The sequence below is a fragment of the Heterocephalus glaber genome, unplaced genomic scaffold, assembly GCF_053883595.1.
Source record: "Heterocephalus glaber isolate CG9 unplaced genomic scaffold, H.glaber_assembly_v1.0 deba00001442, whole genome shotgun sequence".
NCBI classification, from domain to species: Eukaryota; Metazoa; Chordata; class Mammalia; order Rodentia; family Bathyergidae; genus Heterocephalus; species Heterocephalus glaber.
Genome location: NW_028258296.1, coordinates 57,609,702 through 57,636,469, shown reverse-complemented (window position 1 = coordinate 57,636,469; position 26,768 = coordinate 57,609,702). Strand labels below are relative to the sequence as shown.

The window sequence follows — 26,768 nt, the reverse complement described above, 5'->3', positions numbered from 1 at the left end:
TGCGATGGAGAGCTGCTTGTTCTCTGCCTTCTGAACATCTCCCCAGTTCTGACCCCCCTCCCTGCCAAGTCCACATGATCCAAATCACAGAGACCCGACTGGGGATTAAACCACGAGCAGTTTTAATGGTCTGGTTCCTCCCAGTTAGTATTATTACTACAATAAAGGATTCCTGAGAGCCTGTCCCCTCCTCTCCCTGGACCCCCATGACAGGACTCGTCCCCACCAACCCCCCACCTGGATTTCTGGGAAAAAGAAGACAAGTGAAAGGCACTGCAGGGGTGAGGAGCTCGAGTGCCGGGTGTGGGATGGCAGGGCAGGGCCCAGCCCAGGGGCAGGAGCAGCAGTCCATGCCTGAAGCGTGGGGGGCACGCGCAGGGACACCATCCCGTAGGTCCTTCCCAGAGTCTTGTCCTCCCACCCACTGCAGCAGGAGCGGTTAGTGTTGGGTTCTGAGAGCAAGAATGGAGGGCCCATGTGGCTGGGACCCAAGGGCCAAACCCAAAGGGGAGCTGCAGACCACTATGATCCCCAAAGCTTTAGCTCCAGGGCTGGGAAGAGGGACTGGACACAATGTGACGTGAAGCTCCCGTTCAGGGACGAGGAACGGCAGCAGCAGTGAAACCCAGGCTCCCAGGGAAGACGCAGTCAGGCCCAGCCGGGGCCTAGCTGTCCCCACTGCCGCCCTGCCGCGCCCTGATGAACGCCATGCCGTGCGTGCGGAAGTGGGTCTTGAGGTTGAGAGGGCTGTCACAGCTCTTGCCGCAGACCTTGCAGGTCAGTGGGCCTCCGGCGGCGGGCAGGCAGTCGGCACCCTCTGGGTCAGCCCGGGACAGGGCAGATGCCTCTTCCTCCCCATCCCCCAGCCCCAGGGTGCCCGATCGCCCCACACCCCGTCTCTTCTTGTGGCTGATGAATCGGTGCCGGCTCAAGGAGCCAGGGGAGGCAAAGCACAGGCCACAGTCGAGGCACTGCTGGGCACCACCATCCACCCTTAAGCCCACCATGAGGCTCTGTTCCACCGGGCCGCTCCGGCAGCGCAGGGGACCGAGGCCTCCCGAGCCAGGGCCGCCCCTGGGGGGCTTCGACGGTGGCGTGGTGCTGTCGGGCTCCTCACTGCAGGAGTCAGAAGACTGGCGGCGTTTCCGTCCTGGCCCCTGGAAAAGAACAGAAGAATGGTTTCGCCGTCACCCTCAGTCTCTGCCAGCCTTGCCCACTGCCACAGCTGGCACACAGCAGGCTGGGGCTCTGCCTACCTGGGCTCTGGCCCCGGGGCCCCGAGCCAGGGTGCTCCCTCTGCCAGGGGACTGGGCCCCGAGCGGCAGGCCGTGCCGGACCTGCACGTGTTTCTCCAGGATCAGGCGGCTGCTGAAGGTGCGCTTTCCCTCTGTGCAGTACCTGCAAGGGAGGGGCAGGTGGCCCCGGTGGTGGCACCGCACAGAGGCCGACCGGGCAGAGGGGCCTGGGCCTTCAGACCCCAGAGAGAAGCGGTGGGGAGGGTGGGTGCACCTAGCAGACAGGAAGGGAACAGGAGCAGGGTTACCTGCAGGGGTAAACTCGCTTGATGCCCTCGTGATTGACCCTGACGTGGCGCCTCAGGCTGGGGGCGGAGCAGAACGAGCGCTCACACAGGCGACAGGGGAACTTCTTCACTGACTGCAGGCAGGGGTGGGGAGGCTCAGAGGCAGCTCTGGGATGCCGTCCCCAGGGACACGCAGGTCACCCTGCGGAGAGCACTCACCTTGCCGTGCTCCTTCTTCATGTGGGCCACATACTCGTCACGCTCAGGGAACCAGGAGTGACAGAGGCCACAGGTCCAGCCCCCGGGCCCGCCGCCCCCCCCCCTGATGCCTTTGCTCCCCAGCTCCCGCCGGGGCCGCTTGGCTGGGCGCCGGGGCTCAGGGGAGCTGGGCAGCTCCTCCTCCTCTGAGGACGACGACGACTCCTCAGTTGCAGGGGCCGCCCCTCCCTGAGACACGGCCAGCTCCTCAGGCTCAGTCTTGGGGGTCAGGAGGGCACCTCCAGCCCCCTTCTCAGGGGCCTCCTCCTCTGGGCGGCCAGACTGATGGGTGCTCTGTGAGGGAGGCGGGAATGGCTGCGGGGAGCACTCGACTCTGCCAAAGCCCTCGTGACCCCGGCCCGGGTCAGCCCAGCGCACCACATGCCCAGCCTCTGCCCTGTACCTTGAGATGCTCCAGCATGGTCCTTTTCTGGGCAAAGAGCAGGGGGCAAGACGGGCACTTGAAGACACTGACGCGCTGGGGCAGCAAGTGCTGGTCGAAGTGTGAGGAGAGCAGGGGTTTGTGCGTGAAGACGGTGTCACACATGGCGCACTTGTAGATCAGCCTGAGGGAGGAGTGGGCGTGCAGATGCCAGGCCCGCCCCACCCCGCCCACCCACAGAGCGGAGCCCGCCCCTGCCCCCTGCCCCCTGCCCCCTGGCCCCTGGCCCCTGCCCCTGCAAGGCTCACTTCGCTTGCTGCGTGAGGAAGGTCGGATGCTGGGAGTAGACGTGGGCATGGGCGCTGGGTGCAGACTTGAAGGCCATGGGGCAGATGGGGCACTTGTGGAAAACTTCGCAGTGTGACGTCTGGATGTGGGACTTAATGGAGTTCACACCCCCGAACACCACTGCGCAGCTGGGACACCTGGGGAGAGCGCGGTGCTGTGGTGGGGCACCCCCGCCCACTCCCCAGCCCACTTGTCCCCAAGGCTGGGGTGGACACGGACCAGAAGCGGCCGGGGGAGCATGGGCAGCAGGACAAAGGAGGGCACTGCGCAGGCCCGGTGCCCCGAGCAGGCCTGTGGGGCAGAGCTGGAGCCCCGACCGCCCTGCTCTCACTCCCACGGGGACGTGGCAGGCAGGGAGGGCCTCCCAGGGCCGAGGCTGCCAGCGCCACAGGACGTCGGGACACAGGAAGGCCAGGCTCCACTCCTCTCCGCTCCTCTCCTCAAAAGGCTGGTGCCAAGATGTGACCCTCGGGTTCCACTGGGCAGAGCAGGGCAGGGAGATGACGCACCTGTATCCCACGCGCCGAGAGAAATGCAGACAGGCTTCCCGCAGGTGGGTCTGGAAATTGGCTTGCAGGAAGTTGCCTCCACACTCGGGGCAGACGTGGGGCGCTCGGTTCTTATGCGTGCGCTGGTGGGCGCTGAAGCTGCAGCGATTGGGGAGCATCATGGGGCAGGACGGGCACACCTGTGGAGGGGTCCCGCACAGTGAGTCAGTGAGGGGCGCCCGGCCCCACTTCTTCCCCTAGCCAAGCACCTAGTGCCCTCCTAGACCCCATCCCCCAATGCCTGGGCTCCCCACCCCAGAGGACCGTGAAGGGCGACTCACATTGCTGCTGGCCCCGGGGGCTGGGGGCCCAGGCTGCTGGAAGTGGGCTGCCATGCCAGCCTTGTCCCGGCACTGCTGCTTGCACTCCAGGCAGCGGAAGCACGTGTACGGGGTGGCAGGGGCAGCGGGTGGATCTGTCGATAGTGGCAGCACAGGGGCCTCAGCAGCAACTGCAGCAAGGGCAGAGGTCATGGCCCCCTCAGCCTTGCCCAAGATGGGCAAGACCAGAGGTCCAGGAGCAGGCGGCACAGCCACAGGCAGCAGGGGCGTAATGTCCGGCTGCCCCACCATCTGGTCAAGGGCCACGGGCCTCATGACCAAGTGTGAGCACTGCATGACAAGCCCCTTGTCCTTGTGCTCGCGCGCGTGCAAGAGCAAGCTGCATTTGTTGAAGAAGACCAGGCGACGGGCACAGTGATTGCAAGTGACCTCAATGCGCATGCTGCGGCGGTCGTAGTGCCGGGCCAGGCTCTTCTCCAGTGAGAAGGCATCGCCACACTCTAGGCAGCGGTAGCCCGTGGGTGGGAGGGCCAGCCCGGCCTCAGCGGGAGGACTCAGGTTGGGCCTGTAGGCGGGCAGCAGGTTCTTGCTGTTGAGGATCTTGTTGAAGGCCTCCACCAGGCTGGACTGGGTCCGGGAGATCACTGTGCCGCCTGCTGTTCCCGGGCCTGTGGCCGGCTTCGAAGGCTGCACCATCACCACTGAGGCCCCGTTCACCTTCTGACCCCCGGTCCCCAGCCCCGCACGCCCTTCAGCTTTGGGCAGGGTTTGGGGCACCAGGCCTAGAACGTTCTTAGCCATCATCTTCGGGCTGGTGGCAGAGCCCCCAGGCAGAACCACAGCCTTTCGGGCCACACTCGCTGCCATCAGCATGGCAGTGCTGGCGTTCTGGATGGTGGCCACGGGCAGCACTGTGCCTTTCAGCCTTGTGCCGTCGCCCAGCTGCACACTCACCACCTTCGGGGCCTCGGGGGCTGGAGCCGCAGGGGACAGCTTCAGGAGGCTCGCCTCGGCCAGGAAGGCCCCCTCGGCCAAGGGGGCAGGGCGGTCAGGGTCTGAGGGGACCCGGGTTACAGTCCTCGTGATATTCCCACAGGATGTCTTAATGGTCTTGATCCGCACCTTGAGGGGCCGAGAGGAGTTGGAGGAGGCAGGGGAGTCGTTGCTGTCCTCATCTGCAGCCTCGGCACCACTAGAGGGACTCTGGGGACTTCGAGGGGGAGACTTGACCACCAGCCCCTCATCTTCCTTCAGGTGCTTAGAGCTGGGCACGTCAGGAGAGGCAGGAGGGCTCTGGTGCCCTGGGGACTGCTTGAAAAAGGGCACCCCATCAACCTGGGGAGGCGAGGTTCCTTCAGGGATGCCTGTGGCCTCAGGACTAGAGCCTGAGCCTCGCTGGCCTTGGCCCTGGGGATGAAGTGGGCTGCAGCAGCCCTGCTTCAAGGCCCCAGACTGTGGGGAAGAGCTAGGTGGCAACAGCGTGGGGCCATTCTCCTGGGCCAGCTCAAAGGGTGAGGGGAAAGGAGGAGGGCTCATGGCCCCGTCAGGAGGTGGGGAGGGCGCAGGAGGAGGCAGGGGGTCTGGGTGCTCCCCTGGCTCAGGACCAAAATGAGCAAAGAGGTCCAAGGGGGCTTTGCCTTCCACAGCTTTTTCCTTCCAGGTACCCTCACTGGAAGGAGCTGGGGAGGGTGGGGCTCCTGGAAGGGATGGTTCACAGACCCCAAATCCATTCGGCATCAGAGAAGCCCCTGAAGCATCTTCCTTGGTTACTCCCCCAGCCTGGGCCCCTTCCCCTCCTGCACCCCCAGCCAGGGTCTCAGACTGCTCCGGACACACAGTGTTCTTCACGATGACGCTGACTGTGGAAGTGTCTGGCACCGGCAGGCCGTGCTCAGAGGTATGGCCTGGAACCTCGGGGTCATCCTCAGCTGCTGCTGCTGTGCCTTCAGTTTCTCCTCCCACACTGGGCTCTGGCTTCCCCGGGCCTCCGGGCCCCTCACTTTCTTCTGGCCCAGAGTGTATAGCTTCATTTGCATCGATGTCAGGGATGTCAAAGGCAGCAAGGAGGTCATCAAAATCAGGGGTCTTCATGTCCCCCATAGCGGCAGGTCCCAGACCTGATGAAAACAGGAAGAAAAAGGAGAAACTGAGAAGCCTGGATGAGATCCTGGACCTCCTCCCTCAGAACCTGTCTATCCCCTCCAGCCGGGTACACCTCGGCTGGACTGGGTCCTGAGGAGCTGCTGCAGGGGCTGGCGTCCCACACCAGCAAGCCACAGGAACCCAGCAAATGCAAAGGAAGACACTCGGGCTGGGGATGTAGCTCGGCAGCCCAGCACCTGCCTGGCAAGCGCAAGGCCCTGAACTCATTTCTCAGTACCAAAAAAAAAGGAAAACACTGCACAGACACAGAAAAGAGTAACAGGGGCAGAAGGGCTCGGGGACATCTTAGTTGAAACCAGCACATCCATTCCTGTGCCCAGCACAGAGCCAATCAATCAATACCAATATTAAGGAGGAAGATGAATACAATGCCATAGGTCAAACACTCATGCGTGCATGGGATTGATTCATACTCTTCATGGGTCTTCTGGGGTCCACAGAAATCCAACAGGCCATCTGTACAAAGGGGCAGCGACTTGCACCAAGACTTAAGAAACTCTTTCAGCTTATCTTTACAGTAGGCCTGCTGTATACACAAGTATTTCTGCCTTTTGCTGTGTGAAAGAGGGAACAGGCAATTCATGTATCACAGGGCTATTCTGGGCATCATATGAAATTGCAAACATGAGGGCTGGACCCAGAATACACTTTACTATTACAGCTGGGCCAAACAAAGCACTTGAGGTGAAGAAGGAGTGGACGCTAGGGCTGGGGTCAGAGACATGAGCCAAGGTCCTGTCAGGTCAGCGGGGTCACCTAGGGCCACCACTGGCACTGAGAGATCTAGCTGAGTCGGCAGGAAGAAATGGACTTGGGGGGATCACGTTAGCGACCAAGACAGGAAGAATAAAACACAGGGACAGAAAGAGACAAAGAGGAGAGACAAGGGAAAGCAGCGATAGCAACCTGGCCACTAGGGCCCAGCCTGGGCCACGCCCATCACAAACACCTGCGGCTCGCTCACCTCCTTCCCTGGAGCACCACATCCCCTGCCCTCCTGGCCCTTGGGGCCACAACTCCAGGGCACAGCCACCACATGGGCAGAAGCTGGCTCTGCACCCACCCCTTGGTCCCTGTCAGTTCTTCTCTGAGTTCCTCACACTAGTCTGTTCCCTAACTGCAGTTCCTCAGCTTTTCAATATTCTTTAGCAGTGGCAACCCCAGGAGTCTCACGAAACCCCAATCCTCTGCAGTGCGAAAGTCCCACGTGATTTACATAGCGCTGAACCAACTCGGAAGCTAGCTCAGAGTCTGTGAGAGCCAGGTCTACCCCTACCAGACCCTCCCCGTAAGTGTTTCTGCACCTAGGAGGAGCAACGCAAGCAGCCTCTATCCTTACACATGCCCTGCCCAAGATGCAAGCATTTCCCGGGGCCAATTCTCTCACCTCCTTTCAGCCCTCAGGCTGTAACTGGAAACAGTCCCAGCAGGTGGCAGCTGGCACTGCTTGGACCAAGCGGGGGACCCCAACTAGAGGAAGAAAGGGGAGTCTTTCTCGAACCCTGCTCCCTGCTTAATTCTCCAAACTGAGTTTAAACAAAGCCCTTGCTTTTGGCCTACCGAATCCCTAAGGCCCTCTTGGGCCTGGCTCCCTCCTGCCCAGCACAGGGGTCTGGTGGTCAGGGACCAGTGTGGACTAGGCGAAAACACCTGCGAACTTGCCTCTGGAACCACCTCCTCCTCCGGCGCGCAAATGACTTAGAGGTCACCCGAGAGCCACCTGAAGCAGGCAGGCGACCGTGCAGCGAGCTCAAGGCCGAGGAGGCGACCCCCGTGCAAAGCCCAGGCCTTTCTGCGGCTGCAGTGCCCGGTCTCCTGGGCTCCCCTCTGCCCCCGCCTCCTTTTCCCTCTGTTCTTCCCCCCAAACCGAAGGAAGGGGCTCAAGTAGAAGAGAGTGAAGGGACCCGGGTAGGGCGGGGGCTCCACTGCCCTTTGCCCGGGCCCAGGGCCTGCTGCGCAAAGGAGGGCGAGGGGCCGGCGCCCGGCCGGGGGCGATTAGGTTGCGGCCAAGCTGGGCAGCGGGCGGAATTAAGTCCCTACCATCTGCCGAGGAATAGCGCGGAAGCAAGTCCGGGGCTGTGGGGAGGGGGCGGGATGTACACAAGAGAAGCCAAAGGGGAAACTGAGGCGAGCGCCGCTTGCCTCGCTCCCGCCGACCGCGAAGCGAGGGACGGGCCTGGCCAGGCCCCAGGCCCTCCGGGAGCAGCGCAGCACCTCGAGGCCCAGAGCACTGGCGGGGGGGAGGGAGCGGGGGAGGGGCGGCCCCGCGCGGCTCCCGGCCCCCGGCCCCCAGTGTCCCAGCTCGGACGCGCCCCGGCCCCGGCCCTGGCCCTTGCCCGCCGTGCGCGGCGCCGCCTCCTCCACGCGGACCCCGGAGGCTCCCCCGGGAGCCGGGAGGGTGCAAGGCGTGCGGTGGGCCTGGGACGCGAGAGGAGTCCTGGGGGGCCGGGCGCTGACCTGCGCCCCGGGATGCAGGCTCCGCTCTTGGCTCGGCCCGGCCCGACCCGGCCCGGCTCCCCCGCCCCCATCCCCGGTCACGGACACCATTTTAGGTCGCGACATCCCGCAGCCTCCACTCCGCAGGCCGCGCTACGGCTGCCTCTCGGGCCGGGGGCGCCAGGACTCGGGGTCCCCGACCCTCCCTCCGCCTTTACCCGGCCAGGAGCTGTGCTTTGGCCAGGCCGGGAGTTTGGCCCATCCGCCCGGGGACGGAGGAGGCGTCGGGCCTTCCCAGGGCCGCCCCAGGGGGCGGCACGGACGAGAAGGTAGTTGACGGGGGAGGGGCGGGGGCATTTACCCGCCCCCTGGGGGCGGGGCCGGGGGCGGGTATTTACCCCCGGCCACTCTTACTTGCTCCGTTTTAGTGCGGGCCGAGACGCAGCCGTCTCTACCCAGCTCCAGCAGCAGCCGCCGCCGCCCTCCCCGGGGCCGCCGCTACTTCCTGCTTCTCTACGGTTCGGCCTCCCTCCTCCCTCCTCCCTGCGCTCCCTCCGCGCCCCTGGCCTGAGCTGCCCGCTTCCATACTCGCCATTGGTCAGTTCCCCCGTCGTTCAGGTATGCGCCCCGCCCCACCTCGCGCTGGGTTGGTCTTAAGTACTGTCGCTCGGAACTAGCCCCGTGGATTCCGCTCATCCTCATTGGGCGAGGAGCCTAGGCCCCCTGAAGAAGCCTCTCCCCATTGGCCGCTCCGAAGTCCACATGCCCCGTCTGCGCCTCTCAAGAGCGATTGGCCGCCGCTACTGTCGCTCTTCGAAAGAAGCCAGCCTGATTCCCCCTTCTCGGGCCGCAGGGTAACTCTCCCAGGTGTGACTCCGCCCCCTCCGCCCTATTGGCTGCCCGAGGCTGCAGGCTGCAGTTCACTTAGGCAAATTTAAAGAACTCTGAGCTTCGGTGCGGTGGGTGCTTGGAGGAGAACCGCGCCGACTGCGAGGGAACATAGAACTCTGGATCTGGCCGCGCTGTTTTCTCGGAGACCGAGCCCCACGTCAGCGTGGCCGCACAGATGTCGCAGCGTGGGCCGACGCTCCAGGCATGACGTCATCTGCTGACCACTGCCCACCGCCTCTGACGTGTGGCCGGGCGTCACCTGCGGCTCCTCCCTCTGTGGGGAGCTCGGACTGGTACAGGATTTGGGACATGGACGGGCCTGGGGCCCGGGGCTGGGCCTGGCTTGCGGACCGGAAGTGGGGCAGAGGTGACTCCGGGAGAGCCGGCGGGGCTGGGCAGCCGGGCCCGACCGCAGGTAGCGTGGGGCTGGGCCTCCGGCGCGGCGGGGACCCGAGCGTCCCCTTGGAGCGCCCCCTCCCCGCCCCCGGCGCCTGCGGGCGGACCGAGGTTGAGCTTTCCCGCGCTTTGCCGCACCGCCCCCGGAGGCGGGGAGAGGGGAGGAGTTGGGAGTGAGGCGCTGCCACCCTCTGCGGGCCCGGCTAGCGTGGTCACCTACCGGAGCCAAGGACCCCGGGCCGGATCACGGGCGCGCCCTGATCTCCAGGGCGACAAAGGCTGCATGGAAGTGTTTATCAGGAATCTTGGGATGGCACTTAGGGTGGCATCGGGCAAGTCACTGGACCTCCCTGTTTTACTCTGGGTAAAGGGATTATGATACCGACCTGGCAAGATTGTTTTTGTGAGGAGAGTTTAGAATGGACAGGTGTCTGGTCTTTCCTCGGCTGCCTGCCATTGCTCCAGCCCACGGCGCTCTTCCTTCTCCACAACTGATGGGGTCTGGTAGTGAATGGCGCAGTGGTATTTGCCTGTAATCAGAGCTACTCCGAAGGCTGAGGCAGAAGGATCACACGTTCAAACGAAGTCTGTAACGAAACCCAGTCTCAAAATTTAAAAAGGGGTGAGAACATAGTTCAGCTGTCACTCTGTTCCATCCCCAATACCATAAATAAATTCTAAGGCCCCGGAAAGCACCAACAGGGTTCTGGATAAACATTTGTTCTTCAATTAGATACACTATTCATTTAATGAATATTTTAGCCAGGTGTCGTGTATGCATATAATTCTGACTGGATCTGGGGTGTGTATGGATTAAGGGTGTGATAAATGGACTAAATTAGTCCATTTACTGCTTTAGCCTAGTTGTAGGTGTGGATAATGGGAAGGCCCACCCTGGGTGTGGGTGGCACCAATCGATGGGCTTGTAGCCTGGATGCAATATAAAGAGAAAGATGGAAGGCAGGGTTGCTGCTTTCCGCCTGCCCTGCCACGGTCTATTTCTCCTCTCCTATGCCATGCTGCCTTGAAGCCAGCCAACTATGAACTGAAACCTTTACAAACTGTGATCTGAAATAAACCTTTCCTCCTAACTTGTAGGTGTCAGGTATTTCAGTAAGACAGTGGTGCACCCCTGTAAACTCAGCACTGGGAATGCAAAGGCAGGAGGATCGAAGGTTGGAGGTGAGCTGGACTACACTGTGAGACCCTGTCTTGAATGAATGAATGGGGATGTAGTTCAGTGGTAGAGGGCTTGCCTAGCATGCACGGCCAAGTTCAGTCCTGTGAGGGTTAGCCTTAGTTACATCAAACTGATTGTCTTAAGAAATACCCTTGATAAAGTACATTTCTGGGTATGTGTGTGTCGAAGGTGAGATCTTGGGGTACTATATGAGACCCTTGACCTGTTCCTTGCTGGTTCCTCCGCTCTGTTTCCCAGGCAGCCAGGAGATAAGCATCTTTGCTCTGCCCACCCTTCTGCCAGCCTCCAAATTAAACCTCTCCTCCTTTGAGTCATGGGTCAGGTATTGTGTCCAGCAATGGGAAAGCGAATACAAGTCCCTAGTGCCAAAAAAATAGTAACAGTAATTCAACACACACACACACACACACCCCGTATCGGGGATCAAATTCAGGACCTTGTATTTAGAAGGCAAGTAGTGCCACTGAGCTAAATGCCTGACCCCTCAACCAGGATTTCTTGAACACATCTCTGAGTTAAAGTTTCCAGCACTGGGGATAACAGCAGTGGACAAAGGAGACAAGAATCTGCTGTAACCAAGTGCAATGAGGACAGCTGGAGTCCCAGCTGCTTGCCAGGCTGAGGCCAGGTGTTTCCGGCCAACCTGGGGAACATAGGCGGCGGGGGTGTGTGTGTGGTGTCCCTTGTCATGAAACACTTTTTTGTTTTCCTTTGTTGCCATGCTGAGGATTGAACCCCGGGCCCACATATGCTAGGCAAAGGCTCTACCCCAAGGCAGCATCCCCAGCTCCTTTTTATTGTATTTTATTATTTTGAGAGAGGGTCTTAAGAGGTTACCAAGTTAGCCTCAAACTTGTGATCATCCTGCCGCACCCTCCCAAGTAGCTGGAATTACAGATGTACACCACTATGCCCAGCATAAAACACAATTCTGTGTACAAGACAAACAAAATGATAAGTAAAATAGAAGCATGTTAGAAAAGATAACTGCCAAGGAGAAAAATAAGGTAGGGCTCTTAAACCATGAAAAGACAAGGTGATCCTTCGATGTGTGTGACAGGTGAAAAACCAATCTGAAAAGACTGCCTACTGTGTGGTTCCCACTACAGGGAGAAGGCAGAACCAGAGAGAGAGGAAAAAGCAGCTCTTGCGAAGGGTTTGGGCAGAGGGAAGAAAGCCGAGTGGGTGCAGCACAGGGGACTAAAGCTGTTCTGTACTTACGCATTTGTTGAAAGCCACACAATATGCAACACAGTGAAGCTGGTGTCAGCGCTGGTCTCTGGCTAATAATAATGTATCAGTTTGGGTTCAGACTGAAACCTGCCACCAGGGAGGTCGAGAGGAGGGGAATCTGTGGGAACTGTGTGTACTTTTTATTCTCAATTTTTTAGTAAACCTAAAATGGCTCTAAGAAATAAAGTGTAATAATTTTTTTTAAAAAATGTAAAGCAGGGAAGAAAGCAGGGAGTCTGGGAGGGTTGTAGTTGTGGATAGGGTGGACAAGTGAAGGCCTGGGTGACGAGGTGGCTGAAGCCCAGGGAGTGAGGGTGCAAACCCCGCAGCCCCGGAAGAAAGAACGGGACGGGGCTCCTTGGTGGAAGGAGTGAGTCGGGACTGCAAGAATTGGGCTCCTGGAGGCCTTGGGCATTTTCTCAGTGGAGTAGGAAACCAAGCAAAAGAGAGATGGGGCTGGCAGAGAGCTCACCAGCGTGCGTGAGACCCGGGATCCCTTCCCCAGTGCCTCAGAGAGGGGCCAATGCCACGCTGACCTGACTTGCCTTTTAAAGGGGCTGGAAGTGGGGCAGAGAGAGACTCAGAAGCGCAGGCCTGGGGCAGCACAAGAAGGGTGTTGCCATTTCCTGAGCTCTGAAGACAAGGAGAAGCGGGTTTTAGGAGTTAGGTTGTCAGTGCCTTCTGTGACATTCTCACACATCCAAGTCGCAGAAATGTGACTGTCCAGCGGTTTACAGATAGTGTTTAAAGCCCAGGTCAGAGTCCAGGAGATCACAAGGGAGTGTCGAGATAGAAAAGAGAAAGCCTGTGGACTGAACCAGGGTGGAAGGCCAGGGAGACTGAGGAAGAACAAACTGAGGAAGGCATGACAAGGGGAGTGTTTCGGCCTTGAAGTCACAAGGCAGAAGAGAGATAAACTGTCAGATGCCACTAAAATATCAAAAAGGATGAGAAGCCAGGCCTAGTTAAGCACGCCCGTAATCCCAACAACTCTGGGAGGCTGAGGCAGGAGGATCACAAATTTGAGCCCAGCCTGGACAACTTAGTGACTTAGCAAGACCCTGTTTCAGAATAATAGTAATAATAAGGCTAGGAAAGTACCTTAGTGTGAAAGGACTCACTCAGAGGAGAAGGAGGAAGAACCACCAGATCTTCACTCTGTGAGTGAGAATAATGACAGGGAGTCTAGGGGTTTGAGGAGAGAAAAGTTGGGAAACAGGCATTCAGGAAAGAAGAGTAGACCAAGAGAGGAAGTCCAAGGGCTGAGAGGTGGGTTTGCAGGGACTTTGGGATCATCAGAAATAGCGTAGTGGGGGGCGGGGATTTAGCTCAGTGGTTCCACCCCTGCCTCAAAGGCACAAGGACCCAAGTTCGATTCCCAGTACCAAAAAAAAAAAAAAAATAGCGTAGGGGAGAATGCAGAGCACACTGGAGCAGTAGATGGGTCAACCAGGAGCGGTGCTGGTGGACAAGGAGTAAGCACCATCCTTGAGTTTCTGTGTGTCTTGTGTGTCTGCGGGCACAGTCCCAACTCCCCAGCGCCTCCACCTTGCATCTTCCCAAGCTGTAGTTGCTGCCTCTGTTGCCACTTACTGATTTTGCCTGTTCCTGAACTTTATATAAATGCAATCATAGGTTTCTTTCAGCATTTTTCTTGGAGATTTAATTATTTTGTAGCCTATTCCTTTCTCTTACTATGTAATATTTAATCTGTGAATAAATTACAGTTTATCCATGATAGTATTAATGGACATTCCAGATGTGTCCAGTTTGGGGCTGTTATAAATGAAACTAAATTTTAGGTCTTGGGCATTTTTATCTCTAGCTTTAGCAGATATGGCCAGTTTTCAAAAGTATTCTAATTTATGCTTCCACCAGCAACATATGAGTGTTCTTGATGTCCCTACAGGATTCTCACCAACTTGGTATTTTCTGTTCTTTTGATTTTAAGTATTCTAGTGAATATGTTTTGGTTTTTTGGTTTTTTCTTTTGTTTTGGGACTGGGTCTCGCTAAGCAGTCAGGCTGGCCTTGACTTCACTGTGTAGCCTAGGCTGGCCTCAAACTCATAGCAATCCTCCTGCTTTAGCCTCCCAAGTGCTGGGACTACAGGCACGTGCCTCTACACCCAGCTGTTGTGGTATTTCATTGTGGTTTTAATTTCCATTGCCCTGAAGAATAATTGTACTAAGCATTTTTCAGTATTCTTATTGGCCATTTAGATCTTCTTTCATAAAGTGCTTTTTCTAGTCTTTCATCCAGGATTTTATTGTTTTTCAGTATGGTGACTGAACCTGGGGCCTCACACATGGCAGGCAAGCTATGTCCCCAGCCCTCCTTTTTTTGAAACAGGGCCTCCTAAATTGCCTGGGCTGGCCTTGTACTTACTAGGATTACAGGCTTGCCCCACTGTGCTTGGCCTTGGTGTTTGTTTGTTTTATTTATGTTGGTTTTTACTATATTCTGGTTTTTGTTTGGTTTTTTTTGCGGTACAAGGGATCGAACTCAGGACCTTGGGCTTGCAAGGCAGGTGTGGTGCCACTGAGCTAGATCCCCAGCCCCTTTTGTTTTATTTTTGGAGACAGGGTCTTGCTATGCAGTTCACGCTGACCCTGAACTCACTATGTAACCTGCCTCAGCCCAGCTTTCTATATTCTGAACACAAGTCCTTTGTCAAGTATGTTAATTGCAGATACTTTCTTTTAGCCTGCAGCTTCCCTTCCTATTCTTTCAGGGGTGCTTTTTAATAAACATAAGGCTTTAATTTCTTTTTTATTGAGATGATATTCATGTAACAAAGGTAACATTTTTTCAGTACTGGGGATTGAACCCAGTTTAATAAAATTCAATTTAACAGTATCTTTTTATGGTCAGTCCTTTTTGTGTCCAGATTATGGTCAAGAAGTTTTTTTTATTTGGTCACCAGCTGATGGGCTTTGGGAGAAATGGTCGGCTCACATCCTGAGGGCTCTAACCCCATCACATGGATTAATCTTTGATGAGATTATAACTTCATGGCTTTGTTGGGAAGTGACAGAAACAGGAGGTGGGGTCTTGACCCTGTGGCCACATGGTCTGGCCTCTTCCTCTCTGGCTCATTCCCTGTCTCAGTGTCCCGGCCACCATGAGGTGAGCAGCTTTGCTCCACACTTTTCCACCATGATGTCTCCATCTCACCTCAGACCACAGCAGTGGAACCAGCTGACCACAGACTGAAACCATGAACCAAAATAAGTGTTTCCTCCTTTAAAGCCAAACAAACAAAACCAGATTGTTTTCTTCTTTTCTTTTGTTTTCTATAGGCTTTACCTTTTTTTTTTTTTTTTTTTTCTTTTGGTACCAGGGATCGAACTTGGGACCTTGAGCTTGTGAGGCAGGTGGCAGAACCACTGAGCTAAATCCCTGGCCCTATTTTTAAATTTTTTTTTTTAGGCTTTACCTTTCATAATTAAGCTTATGATCTATTATAGATTAATGTTTTCATATGAGGTTGGGAATCATAGTTCAGCTCCACCATTTGCTGAAGAGGCCGTCCTCTGTCACAGCTGGGTGCAGCGGTGTTATGGACTGAGTAGTTCAGAGCAGCCTGGAAGCTAAGCACTTCCTGATACTCATTCCCAGAAGCCCAGACTACAAGCCCCTTCTGCCTTCCCAAAACCTTTGTAAGCTCTGAGTTTGATAAATTAAATTCCTTTCTCTAAAACACCCACGTTGGATTTTGTTTCTGGCCCCGTACCATGACTAGCAAGCTCCCAGCTATGCACAGGACTCACCCGTCCCATCCCCAGGGCTGTCTGGCAGCAACTGTTGCTTGCAGCCTAAGTACCTTATGACCCTAGAAGATGCCTTTGGGTGAAGGGTAGGGGGACTGTGGTGATGAAGAAGGTAAGAGCTTTCCTGTAGTTTATTTTCGGTCATTGTCATTTACAGGGAAAGGCAGCGGCCGAGACCACCATTACATAAGTGCAAAGTCTGGCCTCCAGCCCTCAGGCCCTGCTCCCCACTCCACTCTCCCAGGGACACTCACTCTTCAGAAACGAAATTCCATGAGCCATGAGTATACACCTATAGTCCCAGCACTCAGGAGGCTGAGGCAGGAGGATCACTTAAGCCCAGGAGTTCGAAACCAGCCTGGGACACATAATAAGACTGTCTAAAAGAAAAAAAAAAAAAAAAAAAAAAAAAAAAAAATATATATATATATATATATATATATATGAAGAAACACTGGAAAAACCTAGATTGAGGGGCAGTTTAAACCACCGGGTTTAGTAGGAAAGCATGTGCTTCACATGTATGAGGCCCTCAGTTCAATCCCCAGCACTGAAAATAAACAAATAGTAAAATTAAAAATAAATAACTATGCCAAAAACCAAACAACTGAGCTGTAATATTCTGAAATGTCAAGGCCATAAAAATCAAGGAATGAGCTGGGGTGATGGCACACACATGTAAACCCAGTACTCTGGGAGGCTGAGGCAAGAGGGCTGCAAGTTCATGCTGAGCCTGAACAATTTAGCAGCTCACACTGTCTCAAAATAAAAAATATAAAAGGGATTAGGGGGCCAGGGATTTAGCTCAGTGGTTCCGCCGCCTGCCTCGAAAGCACAAGGTCCTGAGTTTGATCCCTGGTACAAAAAAAAAAAAGGGGATTAGTGACGTAGCTCAGTGCAGAGCCCCTGTGTTCAGTCCCCAGTACAGCAGACAAACAAAAACATGGTCTTCTGGTGAAGATAGCATATTGTACATACTCATTTATTCTTCCTCCTTGATATCTTCTGACATGACAGTGAAAAGTGTTTTCAAAGGCATAAGCTCACAAAAACAAAAGGACTGCCGGGGATTTAGCTCCATGGTTCCGCCACCTGCCTCACAAGTTCAAGGACCGAGTTCAATCCCCAGTACCAAACAAAAAAAAATTCTCCAGTTCTTAGGGGCTGGGGATTTAGCTCAGTGGTTCCACTGCCAGCCTTGCAAGCACAAGGACCTGAGTTCGATCCCCAGTACCAAAAAAAAAAAAGACTTCCACAAAGATTGCACAGTAGTAAGCAACAGAGAAAGAGCCTCTGAGATTTGGTGTCCTGACACTGGAATATAGGGGCGTGAAGAGGAGAGGAAGGAGGGAAGTGAGTCCCTGTGGCAGGAAGAATCTGAGGTAAGAACTGAAGTCTACTGGGAGACTTTGATAAAAAGGAGGGAAGTAGCAAGCAGTGTTGTCTCCCAGAGCCCAGACACTTGGTGGGCAGAACCTGCAGGAGCATGTTGACAACTGGCAACCGCAGAGGCCTCCATGGAGAAACACATCAGTGGAATGGAGCAGTGGACACATCAGACTGCAGTGCCTGGTGAATTATCTGGGTTCAGAGTTCGCCCAGAAGAGGGCTGAACTGAGCTCAGAATTCAGAACAGCTACAGACCAACCTGTTCTAGTGGCTCCCAATGCCTCAGTGCAGGAGCTGAGTTCAAGTCAGCAGGAGGTCAGGGAGCAGAGTTCAATCTGGTAGGAGACACATAGACTGTTTAGGCTCAAGGAATCTGGTTCCAGCCTCATAGCGAGAAACTGGCCTGAACTTCAGAGGAACTAAAGGGCCAGGCCAGCTGGGATTATCCACTCCCCACCATGAAGCTGTGGCTGGCTTGCTGGGATTAATCAATATGGCGCTGGACTGTTTGCTTCTTTTGCCTGCCTACAAGAGATACACCTTGAATTGGACTTGTTTGTTTGAATTTTTTTCTTTTTCTTTCTTTCTCTTTTTCCCTTTTTTCCCTCTTTTTTATCCTTTCTGATTCTTGTTTTGTTTTTTCTTGATTGTTTGAACACAGTTTCTAGGTTTTTTTGTTGTTGTTCTCTTCGGTTCTTCTCTTTCTTTTTTCCTTTTCTCTTTCCTACCTGTCTTCACCAGTTTGCTAAATTTCATCCTCTGACCTTGCTTCTGATCTCTTCCTCTTCTATTTGTTTTTTCCCCCAACCCCTTTTAAATTTTCTCCCCTAAGGGTAAAATCATCATATTAGGGGCTTATATACAATTTTCGAATTTGTTTTAGATTTCATTACATAACCACAAATCTAGCTCATACAGTTAAAGGTAGCAAATTAATAGTAACCAGTTTGTCATTTTCTAGGCTTTATTAGATGCTATTGCTATTGTTGATTATACTACTTTAGCCAAGGTGACATAATTGTGCTAATTAGTTGTTCTTCTGGTATACCAAGACTGAGATTGCCTAAGGGTCTTTAAACAAAAAAACATATACCCCAGCACCAAAGAACTGGCGGCTGGGCCAAGTAGGCAGAAACTTCTATCCCTAATAAACTGAAGAAATAGGATTTTGCAACAGACTCAAAACCCAAAAGCCAGCTACACCTGAAGACACTTCTGAGGAGTAGTCATTTCCTAAGGTTCTGAATACTGGCAATAAAGCTACTCCCTTAAGCAATTTACAAGCATCAACCAGGAATCAAACTTTTTTTAAAAAAGAAAGAAAATGAGAAGACACTTAAACAAGATGCAACACCCCCAGAATTTCAGCTCAACAAAGGCAAATCCTAGGGCATTGAGGTGGAACAACTGAAAGCCACCCTCTTGGACTCTCTGAAGTGGTAATAGCAGAAGTAACAGATGAACAAGGCTCTAGAAAAAAATCAAAGCAGAAATAATTTCCCAGATAACTTCAGAGATGGTGGCCAGAATGAAAGACATGCTTAATGACTCTAGAGCAGATGCAGATAAAATAAAGGAGCTCAGGAACACAATGGAAACCATGAACACCCAGCATAGGAAAGAAATGGAATCCATGAAACAGATTCAGATGTCCAGGAGATTAAAAACTCCATTGAAAGTATACACAGCAGAATGAGCCAATGTCAGGACAGAATATCAGACATAGAAGACAGGATTTTGGCTAGTGATCATAAAAAGAGAGATTTTTGTGGTGGTGGGGGTACCAGGGATCGAACTCAGGATCTTGTGCTTGCAAGGCAGGCATTGGCACCACTGAGCTAAATCCCTAGCCCTAAAAAGAGAGATTTCTTAAAAATAGCAAGGGACCATGAGAAATCAATCCAGCAGCTGCTAGATGATGCAAAGAAGAATAACATAAGATTGGTCAGAGTCAATGAAAAAGCAGGAGATAGCACAAATGACATAAAAAACCTGTTCACAGAAGTAATGGCAGAAAACTTCCCAAACAGGGAAAAAGAATTTGACACAGATAAGAGGCATATAGGATTCCAATTAGCCATGATTAAAAAAAAAAATCCCCAAGGCACATAATAGTCAAGATTCCAGAAATTCAACAGAATATTAAAAGACAATATTAAAAGCTGTTAGAGAAAAACAAACAAATCACCTATAAAGGAAAGCCCATTAGAATCACAACAGACTTCTCAACACAAACTCTCAAGTCAAGGAGAGCTTGGAGTGAAGTATTTCAAGCCCTAAAGGAAAACAGCCTCCAACCTAGGTTGATGTAACCTGCAAAACTATCTTTCAAAATTAATAGAAAAATAAGATACATCCATGACAAAGAACACCTGAAAAAATTGATGACCACCAAGCCAGCACTAAAAAGTGTTCTGAAGGATATTCTAGAAAGAGACAACAAGGATTACAACTCCATGAACCCAAACAGAATGAATCAACCAGGCAAGGCAAGAAATTAGAAAAGGAAAGAAGGAGGGGCTGGGGATTTAGTTCAGTGGCCTGCCTTGCAAGGGCAAGGTCCTGAGTTCGATCTCCAGTACCCAAAAAAAAATTTCTCCAAGAAGCAAGATCCAACAATATGCTCATAGAACATACTTAAGTAAATGCAAAGAAATTGACATTATCCCATGCATATTATCAGACCATAGTGCAATGAAATTAGAAATCAACAGCAAAAGAAGCCACAAGAACTTCCTAAACACATGGAAATTAAATAACACCCTCCAGGGCTGGGGATTTAGCTCAGTGGTTCTGCTGCCTGCCTCGAAAGTGCAAGGTCCCGAATTCAATCCCTGGTACCAAAAAAAAAAAAAAAAGTTCAAAAGTAGGCCTAAATAACACCCTCCTGAACAACCAGTGGGTCACAGATGAAATTAAAGAAGAAATCAGACAATTTCTACAATTAAACGATAAAGACAATACAACATACTGAAACTTACGGGACACAATGAAAGTAGTCCTATGAGGGAAATTTATAGCAGTGAATACCTATATCAGGAAAACAGAGCAGGCTCAAATAAACAACCTAATGTTGAACTTCAAGCTTCTAGAAAAAGAAGAGCAAGTCAACCATAAAGCTAGTATGAGGGAGAGTAGAAATTAATGCAATGGAGACTGAAAAAACAATACAAAGAATCAATGAATCGAAGAGTTGGTTCTTTTGAAAGATTAAATAGAATTGACAAACCCTTAGCCAACTTTATCCAAAAAAGGAAAGAAAAGACTCAAATCCATACAATTAAGAATGAGAAGGGTGAAATCAAAACAGACCCTGTAGAAATCCAGATCATCAATACTTTGAGAACCTGTATTCTTTTTTTGTTTTGGGGGCGTTTTTTGGTATGGGGGATCGAACTCAGGTCCTTGCACTTGCACAGCAGATGGCGAAACCACTGAGCTAAATCCCTGGCCCAAGAAGCTATATTCTAATAAGGTGGAAAATCCAGAAGAAATGGACAGATTCCTAGATACATATGAATTACCAAAACTGAATCAAGAAGATATAAAAATTCTAAATAAACCAATATCAGCCAAAGAAATTGAAGATGTAATTAAAAACCTACCAACAAAGAAAAGCCCAGGCACTGATGGATTCACTCCTGAATTCTACAAGAAATTTAGAGAAGACCTAATGCTGCTGCTTCTCAAACTCTTTAATGAAATTGAAAGGGAAGCAGTAGTCCCAAATTCATTCCTGAAAGTAACCATTACCCTGACTGCAAAACCAGAGAAGGATCCAACCAAAAAAGAGAATTACAAGCCAAGCTCCCTAATGAACATTGATGCAAAAATCCTCAATAAGATACTGGCAAACAGAATGCAACAAATCATCAAGAAGGTTATATACCATGACCAAGTTGGATTTATCCCAGAGATGCAGGGTTGTTTCAACATACACAAATCAATAAATGTAATACACTACATTAACAGAGCTAAGTACAAAAACCATATGAACCTCTCAATAGATGCAGAAAAAGTGTTTGACAAGGTCCAACACCCATTCATGTTAAAAAAAAAAAAACCCTACAGAAAATTGGGATATATGGTCTTTATCTCAATCTGATAAAAGCCATCTATGACAAACCAACAGCCAACATCATACTAAATGGACAAAAACTGAAAGCTTGTACTCTAAAATCAGGAACAAGACACGGATGTCCACTGTCACCACCCTTGTTCAATATAGTTCTGGAAACACTCACCAGAGCAATTAGACAAGAGAAAGAAATAAAAGGAATAAGGATAGGAAAGGAAAAAATTAAATTATTTGTGGATGACATGATACTCTACATAGAAGACCCCAAAAACTCCACCAAAAGACGTTTAGATTGGATAACCAAAGTCAGTGGCATAGCTGGATACAAAGTCAACACTCAAAAATCAATAGCCTTTCTGTATATGAATAACAAACTCACTGAGAGAGAAATTAGAGAAATAAACCCTTTCACAATAGCATCCAAGAAAATGAAAGACCTAGGAATCAATCTAATGAAGGAAGTAAAAGACCTCTACATTGAAAACTACAGTGCTTTGAAAAAGATCATAAAGGATATTAGAAAATGAAAAGCCATCCCTTGTTCTTGAATAGGAAGAACCATTATAGTTAAAATGGCCATGCTTCCAAAATTGTTCTACAGATTTAATGTAATCCCAATCAAAATTCCAAAAGCATATTCACAGAATTAGGAAAAACAATCCTAAAATTCATTTGGAACAGAAGAGACCTAGAATAGCAAAGGCAATTCTAGGCAGCAAAGGGAAGGCAGGGGGGTATCACGATCCCTGACCTGAAATTATACTACAAAGCTACTGTGATAAAAACAGCATGGTACTGGCAAAAGAATAGACCTGAGGATCAATAGAACAGACTAGAAGATGCAGAAACAACTCCAGGCATACTCAGCCACCTAATCTTTGACAAAAGAGCCAAATACCTTTACTGGAAGAAAGATAGCCTCTTTAACAAATGGTTCTGGCAAAACTGGCTTTCCACATGCCAAAGATTGAAACTCAAGCCATACCTTTCACCATCCACTAACCTAAAATCAAAATGGATCAAAGATCTAAGTATTAAAACAGAAACATTAAGCCTGCTAGAAGAGAATAGGTAGAAGACTTGAGGACATAGGAGTAGGCAAAGACTTCATGAACAAAACCCAGACCACATGGGAAATACTACAAAAAATCAACAACTTGGACCTCATCTCATTAAAAAGCTTTTCCACAACAAGAGAAACCACCAACAGAGTGAAGAGACAACCCACAGCATGGGAGAAAATTTTTTACATGCTATTCATCAGACAAATAACTATTATCTAGAATATATAAACTAAAAAAAAAAAAGAGCTCAAAAAAACCAGACCCCTCAAATTTAAAGACCCAATCCAAAAATGGGCATCTAAAATTGAAAGATACTTCTCAGATGAAGAAGCAGAAATAGCAAATATATGAAAAAATGTTCAACATCACCAGTCATTTCTGAAACGTAAATTAAAACAACACTGAGATTCCATCTCACTCCAGAAAGAATGGCTGCTATCAAGAAATTAACTAACAGGGCCAAGGATTTAGCTCAGTGGTTTCGCCACCTGCTGTGCAAGTGCAAGGACCTAACTTCGATCCCCGGTACCAAAAAAAAAAAAAGAAAAGAAAGAAATTCACTAACAAATGCTGGTGGGAATGTGGGGGAAAAGGAACCTTTCTCCATTGCTGGTGGGAGTGTAGACTGGTGCAACCACTGTGGAAATCAGTGTGGAGATTTCTCAAAAAATTAAAACTAGAGGTTCCATTTGACCCAGCTATTCCTCTTCTTGGTATCTTCCCAAAAGAATTAAAAGCATCATACCACAGCAATATATGCATAACCGTGTTTACAGCAGCACAGTTTGTAATAGCTAAATCTTGGAAACAGCCCAAATGCCCATCAACTGACAAATGGACAATGATGTGGTTTTGTTATACAGTGGAGTACTATTCTGCCATAAAGAAAGATGAGCTTCAGACATTTATAGCTAAAGGATGGACCTTGAGATTATATATATTTTTTTTAGGTACAGGGGATTGAACTTGGGACCTTGCACTTGTGAGGCAGGTGGCAGAACCACTGAGCTAAATCCCCGGCCCTTGAGACTATACTTTTAAGTGAAATAAATTGGACACACATGTTTAAATACCGCATTGTTTCTCTGGTATGAGAAACTAAAAGTGGAAATAAGGACTAAAATGTAGAATAGATAATGGGAAATGGTTAGAAACTGTTCAAATGGGAAGGGGAACAAGGGAGGAGGGAGGGAGAAAGGAAGGAAGGGACAAGAAAAAAAGTGAAAATAGAAGGAGAAAATGGAAACAAAGCTTTTGTAAATATGGAGGGGAGGGCGCTTTAGGGGGAAGGGGGGATATAAATTAATTTAGGCGGGGTACTGGGGATCAAATTCAGGACCTTGCACTTGCGAGACAGGTGAGGTGCCACTGAGCTAAATCCTCGACCTTATTTAATTCATTTTTTAAAAAGAGAAAATGTAAGAGATACCAACAATGAAATATTTTTTGTTTGGTTAGGGTTTTTCTGAGACAGGCCCTCACCATGTAGCCCAGTCTGACCTTGAACTTGTAATCCTCCTGCCTTAGCCTCCCTATTACTGGGATTACAGCTGTGTGTCCCCATAACCAGCTACTAAAATTTTGGGGGTTTTTTATAGGGGGGTGGTTGTACTGGGAATTGAACTCAGGGCCTTGTGCTGGCCAGACAGGCACTGTGCTGCTGAGTTACATCTGGGCCCTACAATTTTGAAAGCTATAAAGAAGGTGAATGTTGGAACCAGGCATGGTGCTGCACACATGTGCTCTGAGCACTCAGGAGGCTGAGGCAGGAGGATCACAAGTTCAAGGGCACTCTGAGCTAATGATGAGACCCTGTCTCAAAAAAAAAAAAAAGAAAAAAGTGAATATTGGTCTCAAACTTGCAAACCTCCTGCCTTAGCCTGTCAGAGTACTGAGATTATAGATCTGTGCCACCACATCCAGCTTCTGTTCTGAGATCTAACAGTTTGTAAATCCTGAGAAGGAGGGGGAGGAGAAGGATGCTTCATAACTGACTTGATAGACTGAAGAACGTGGAATTCTAAGTCATGGGCAAAGCTGACAGACAAGCTGGTTATACCACAGAAACTTCCTGATTACCAGGAATCAGGAAAACAGATACTTCTGGAAAGGATGATAGAGGGCTGTCGCCAGGTTCTAGGGTGCTGGGGACCCTTTCTAGGGGTGCTTTTCTAGGGTCTTTCTGTCCTGAACAAAGAATTGCTCAAGATAGATGAAAAAGGTAGTGAGGTTTTACACTTATTAAAGGTAGGAAAAGAAACATGCTGTGCAGAGTGAGTGTGGGCCAAGTAAAAATAGGAAAAGAAGTACAGCCTACAGCATGAGGAAAGTGGACCACTGTGAGCAAACACAGTAGCTAAGAGTGCGATGGCACTGTCTCTCTCTCTTTTTTTTTTTTTGGTACTGGGGATCGAACTTGGGACCTTCCACTTGCAAGCCAGGCAGTGGAACCACTGAGCTAAATCCCCGGCCCCAGCACTGTCTCTTTTATACCCTACTCCTTTCAGATCCAGGCCATTCTATCAAAAACCTGCTTGAGTTCTCAGGAGAACTGAAGATCAAATTCTCTGATTGGTCCCAGGTGCAGGGCTCAGCGCATGTCCTGCATCTCCATGACTGACAGGCTACACTCTGCCCAGCTGTTTTGCCATGCCCTAATCCCCTGCCTCAGTGGGGCAAAAATTGCTTAAGGAGGGTTGTATTCCAGATCCCCTGGCTTCACCCCAGCAGCTGGCTGACCACTCCCTGTCTCAAAATTAAAACTGTTAAAAGGGCTGGGATATACCGATATAGCTAAGTGGTACAACATTTGCATAGCATACACAAGGCCCTAGGTTCAGTTCCCAAGCAATGAAAAAACAAAACAAAAATAGCTATACCTTCTTTCTTTCTTTTTTTCTTGGCAGTACTAGAGATTGAACCCCAGCCTTCACACTGAGCTACATCCCTAGTTCTTTAAAAAAAAAAACCCCAACAAAACAGGGCCGGGGATGTAGGTCAGTGGCACCTTGCCTGCTTGGCTGAGTTCAATCCCCGGTACCCAAATAAATGCATAAAGAAATACATAAAGAAATAAATACAAACAGGGTCTGGCTAAGTTGCCCAGGCTGGGCTCAAACTTGCGTTTCTCCTGCCTCAGCTTCCCAGAGTGCTAGGACTACAGGTGAGTGCTGCCATGCCCAGCTGTTGCTGTCTGTGTTTTACCTTTTCTGTGGCAGCGGGAAGAGAGTTGCTGGTGATGGAACCCAAGGCCTTGTGCTTTACGGCTCAGCTCTGCCTCAGCCCCTGCCCTCTTTATTTCATTTTCCCACCTCTCTGCTTCCTGTTTCTGTCTAGGCCACAGACCGGAAGGCTGAAGACGGAAGCCGCCGAGGAGAGCAGGAAAATAGAAGCACCCTGGGAACCTGTTCCCCCAATTCCCGGGGGCGAAACAGCAGCCAGGCTTGAGAGAGAAGCGAACTTCCCCATCTCATTTCGGGCTTGTTTCCCGCGGCCGTCACCCACCCGCGAGCGACTGCAGGTGGCGCACAGATGGCAGGGAGTGAGACGAAGCGCACAGCGAGAGCCAAGGCAGCCCGAGCTGGGGAGGAGCAGGGCACCCGGGGGTGACGGGGTGCAGTCACGGAGTCAGTTCCCCGCCGCCCTCAGAAAGCAGTTACGCTGCGTTTCTGTGCGCTAATTCCTCGCTCTTAGCAAAGCTCTGATTACTTTTTATTTGTTTGTTTGTTTGTTTGTTTGTTTATTTGTATTGTGGGTGTGGGTGTGTGAGACGGGGGATGAAGGCCAGGGCCTTCATACTGACCAACATCCCCCATTCTTTTTTTATTTTTTATTTTAAGAACGGGTCTCTCTCAGTTGTTGCCCAGGCTGGGCTCACATTTCAATCCTCCTGCCTCAGCCTCTGAGAATGCTGGGTTACAGGCATGAGCAACAGCACACCTGACTAACAAAGCCCTAATTTAGATGTGAAATCAGGTGTGAGCTGGGAAATAACACTGGTAAGGAAAACACTCTCTGCTTAGGCTCTGTCTCTCTCTTACACACACACACACACACACACACACACACACACACACACACACCAGGTACACAAAGTTGACTGCAGCCTTGGACACCTTAACAAGACAGTTTTTGTATCAAAACAAACAAACAGGGACTGGGGATTTAGCTCACTGGTTCTGCAGCCTGCCTTGAAAGCGCACGGTCCCAAGTCGATCCCCGGTACCAAAAAACAAACAAAAAAGGAAAAACCAGGTGTGGTGGTGCACTCCTGTAATCCCAGCACTTGGGAGGATGAAGTAGGAAGATTGCCACGAGTTCAAGGTCAGCCTGGGCTACATAGTGAGACCCTGCCTCAAGAACCTAAAAATAAACTAAAAAAGAACACAGCTGCTAAATGGTACCCTCAACAGGAGATAACACTGTGGCTCCAAAGCTTTGCCAGGCACCTTCTGTAGAGTCCCATGACAGTAACTGAGGGTGTAGCTCAGAGGTCGGAGCACTCGCCTAGCATGCTTATGGCTCTGGGTTCAATCCCCCATCCCACAAATTGAAATAACTAAAGAGGCCAGCTGCTTGGGTAAAGCACAAGGCTTTGGGTTCAATCCCTAGCAACTCCTTCACTCCCTCCAAAAAGGTAAAATAAAGAGAGCATAAGCCAGACATGGTGATCCCAGCACTTTGGGAGGCTGAGGCAGGAGGATTGCAAGTTCAAACCCAGCCTGGGTAATTTAACAAGAACCTGTCTAGAGGAAGGAAAAAAAAAAAGTTCTATGACTAACAGTGGTGCAACCCCACCACCAAAGA

The 26,768-nt window shown here is 50.8% G+C and overlaps 1 protein-coding gene across 6 annotated transcripts; it reads right to left on the bottom strand.

Moving 5' to 3' along the window:
• Positions 1-99: 99 nt before the first annotated feature.
• Znf687 (zinc finger protein 687) lies at positions 100-25,310 on the bottom strand. Of its 6 annotated transcripts, none has more exons than XM_087213399.1 (10): positions 25,167-25,310; positions 9,612-9,812; positions 3,340-5,456; positions 3,020-3,198; positions 2,471-2,647; positions 2,184-2,346; positions 1,742-2,074; positions 1,544-1,656; positions 1,257-1,398; positions 100-1,157 (listed from the first exon to the last, which is right to left on the bottom strand). In XM_087213399.1, exons 3-10 carry the CDS (start codon positions 5,437-5,439, stop codon positions 666-668), a joined length of 3,699 nt encoding a protein of 1,232 aa, XP_087069525.1. In that variant the 5' UTR covers positions 5,440-5,456; positions 9,612-9,812; positions 25,167-25,310; the 3' UTR covers positions 100-665. The 6 variants fall into 6 exon arrangements, with proteins under 6 accessions (XP_087069525.1, XP_087069524.1, XP_087069523.1 ...); XM_087213398.1 differs by lacking the exons at positions 9,612-9,812; positions 25,167-25,310 and adding exons at positions 6,890-6,972; positions 8,353-8,476; XM_087213397.1 differs by lacking the exons at positions 9,612-9,812; positions 25,167-25,310 and adding exons at positions 6,890-6,972; positions 8,157-8,262.
• Between the last annotated feature and the right edge of the window lie 1,458 nt (positions 25,311-26,768).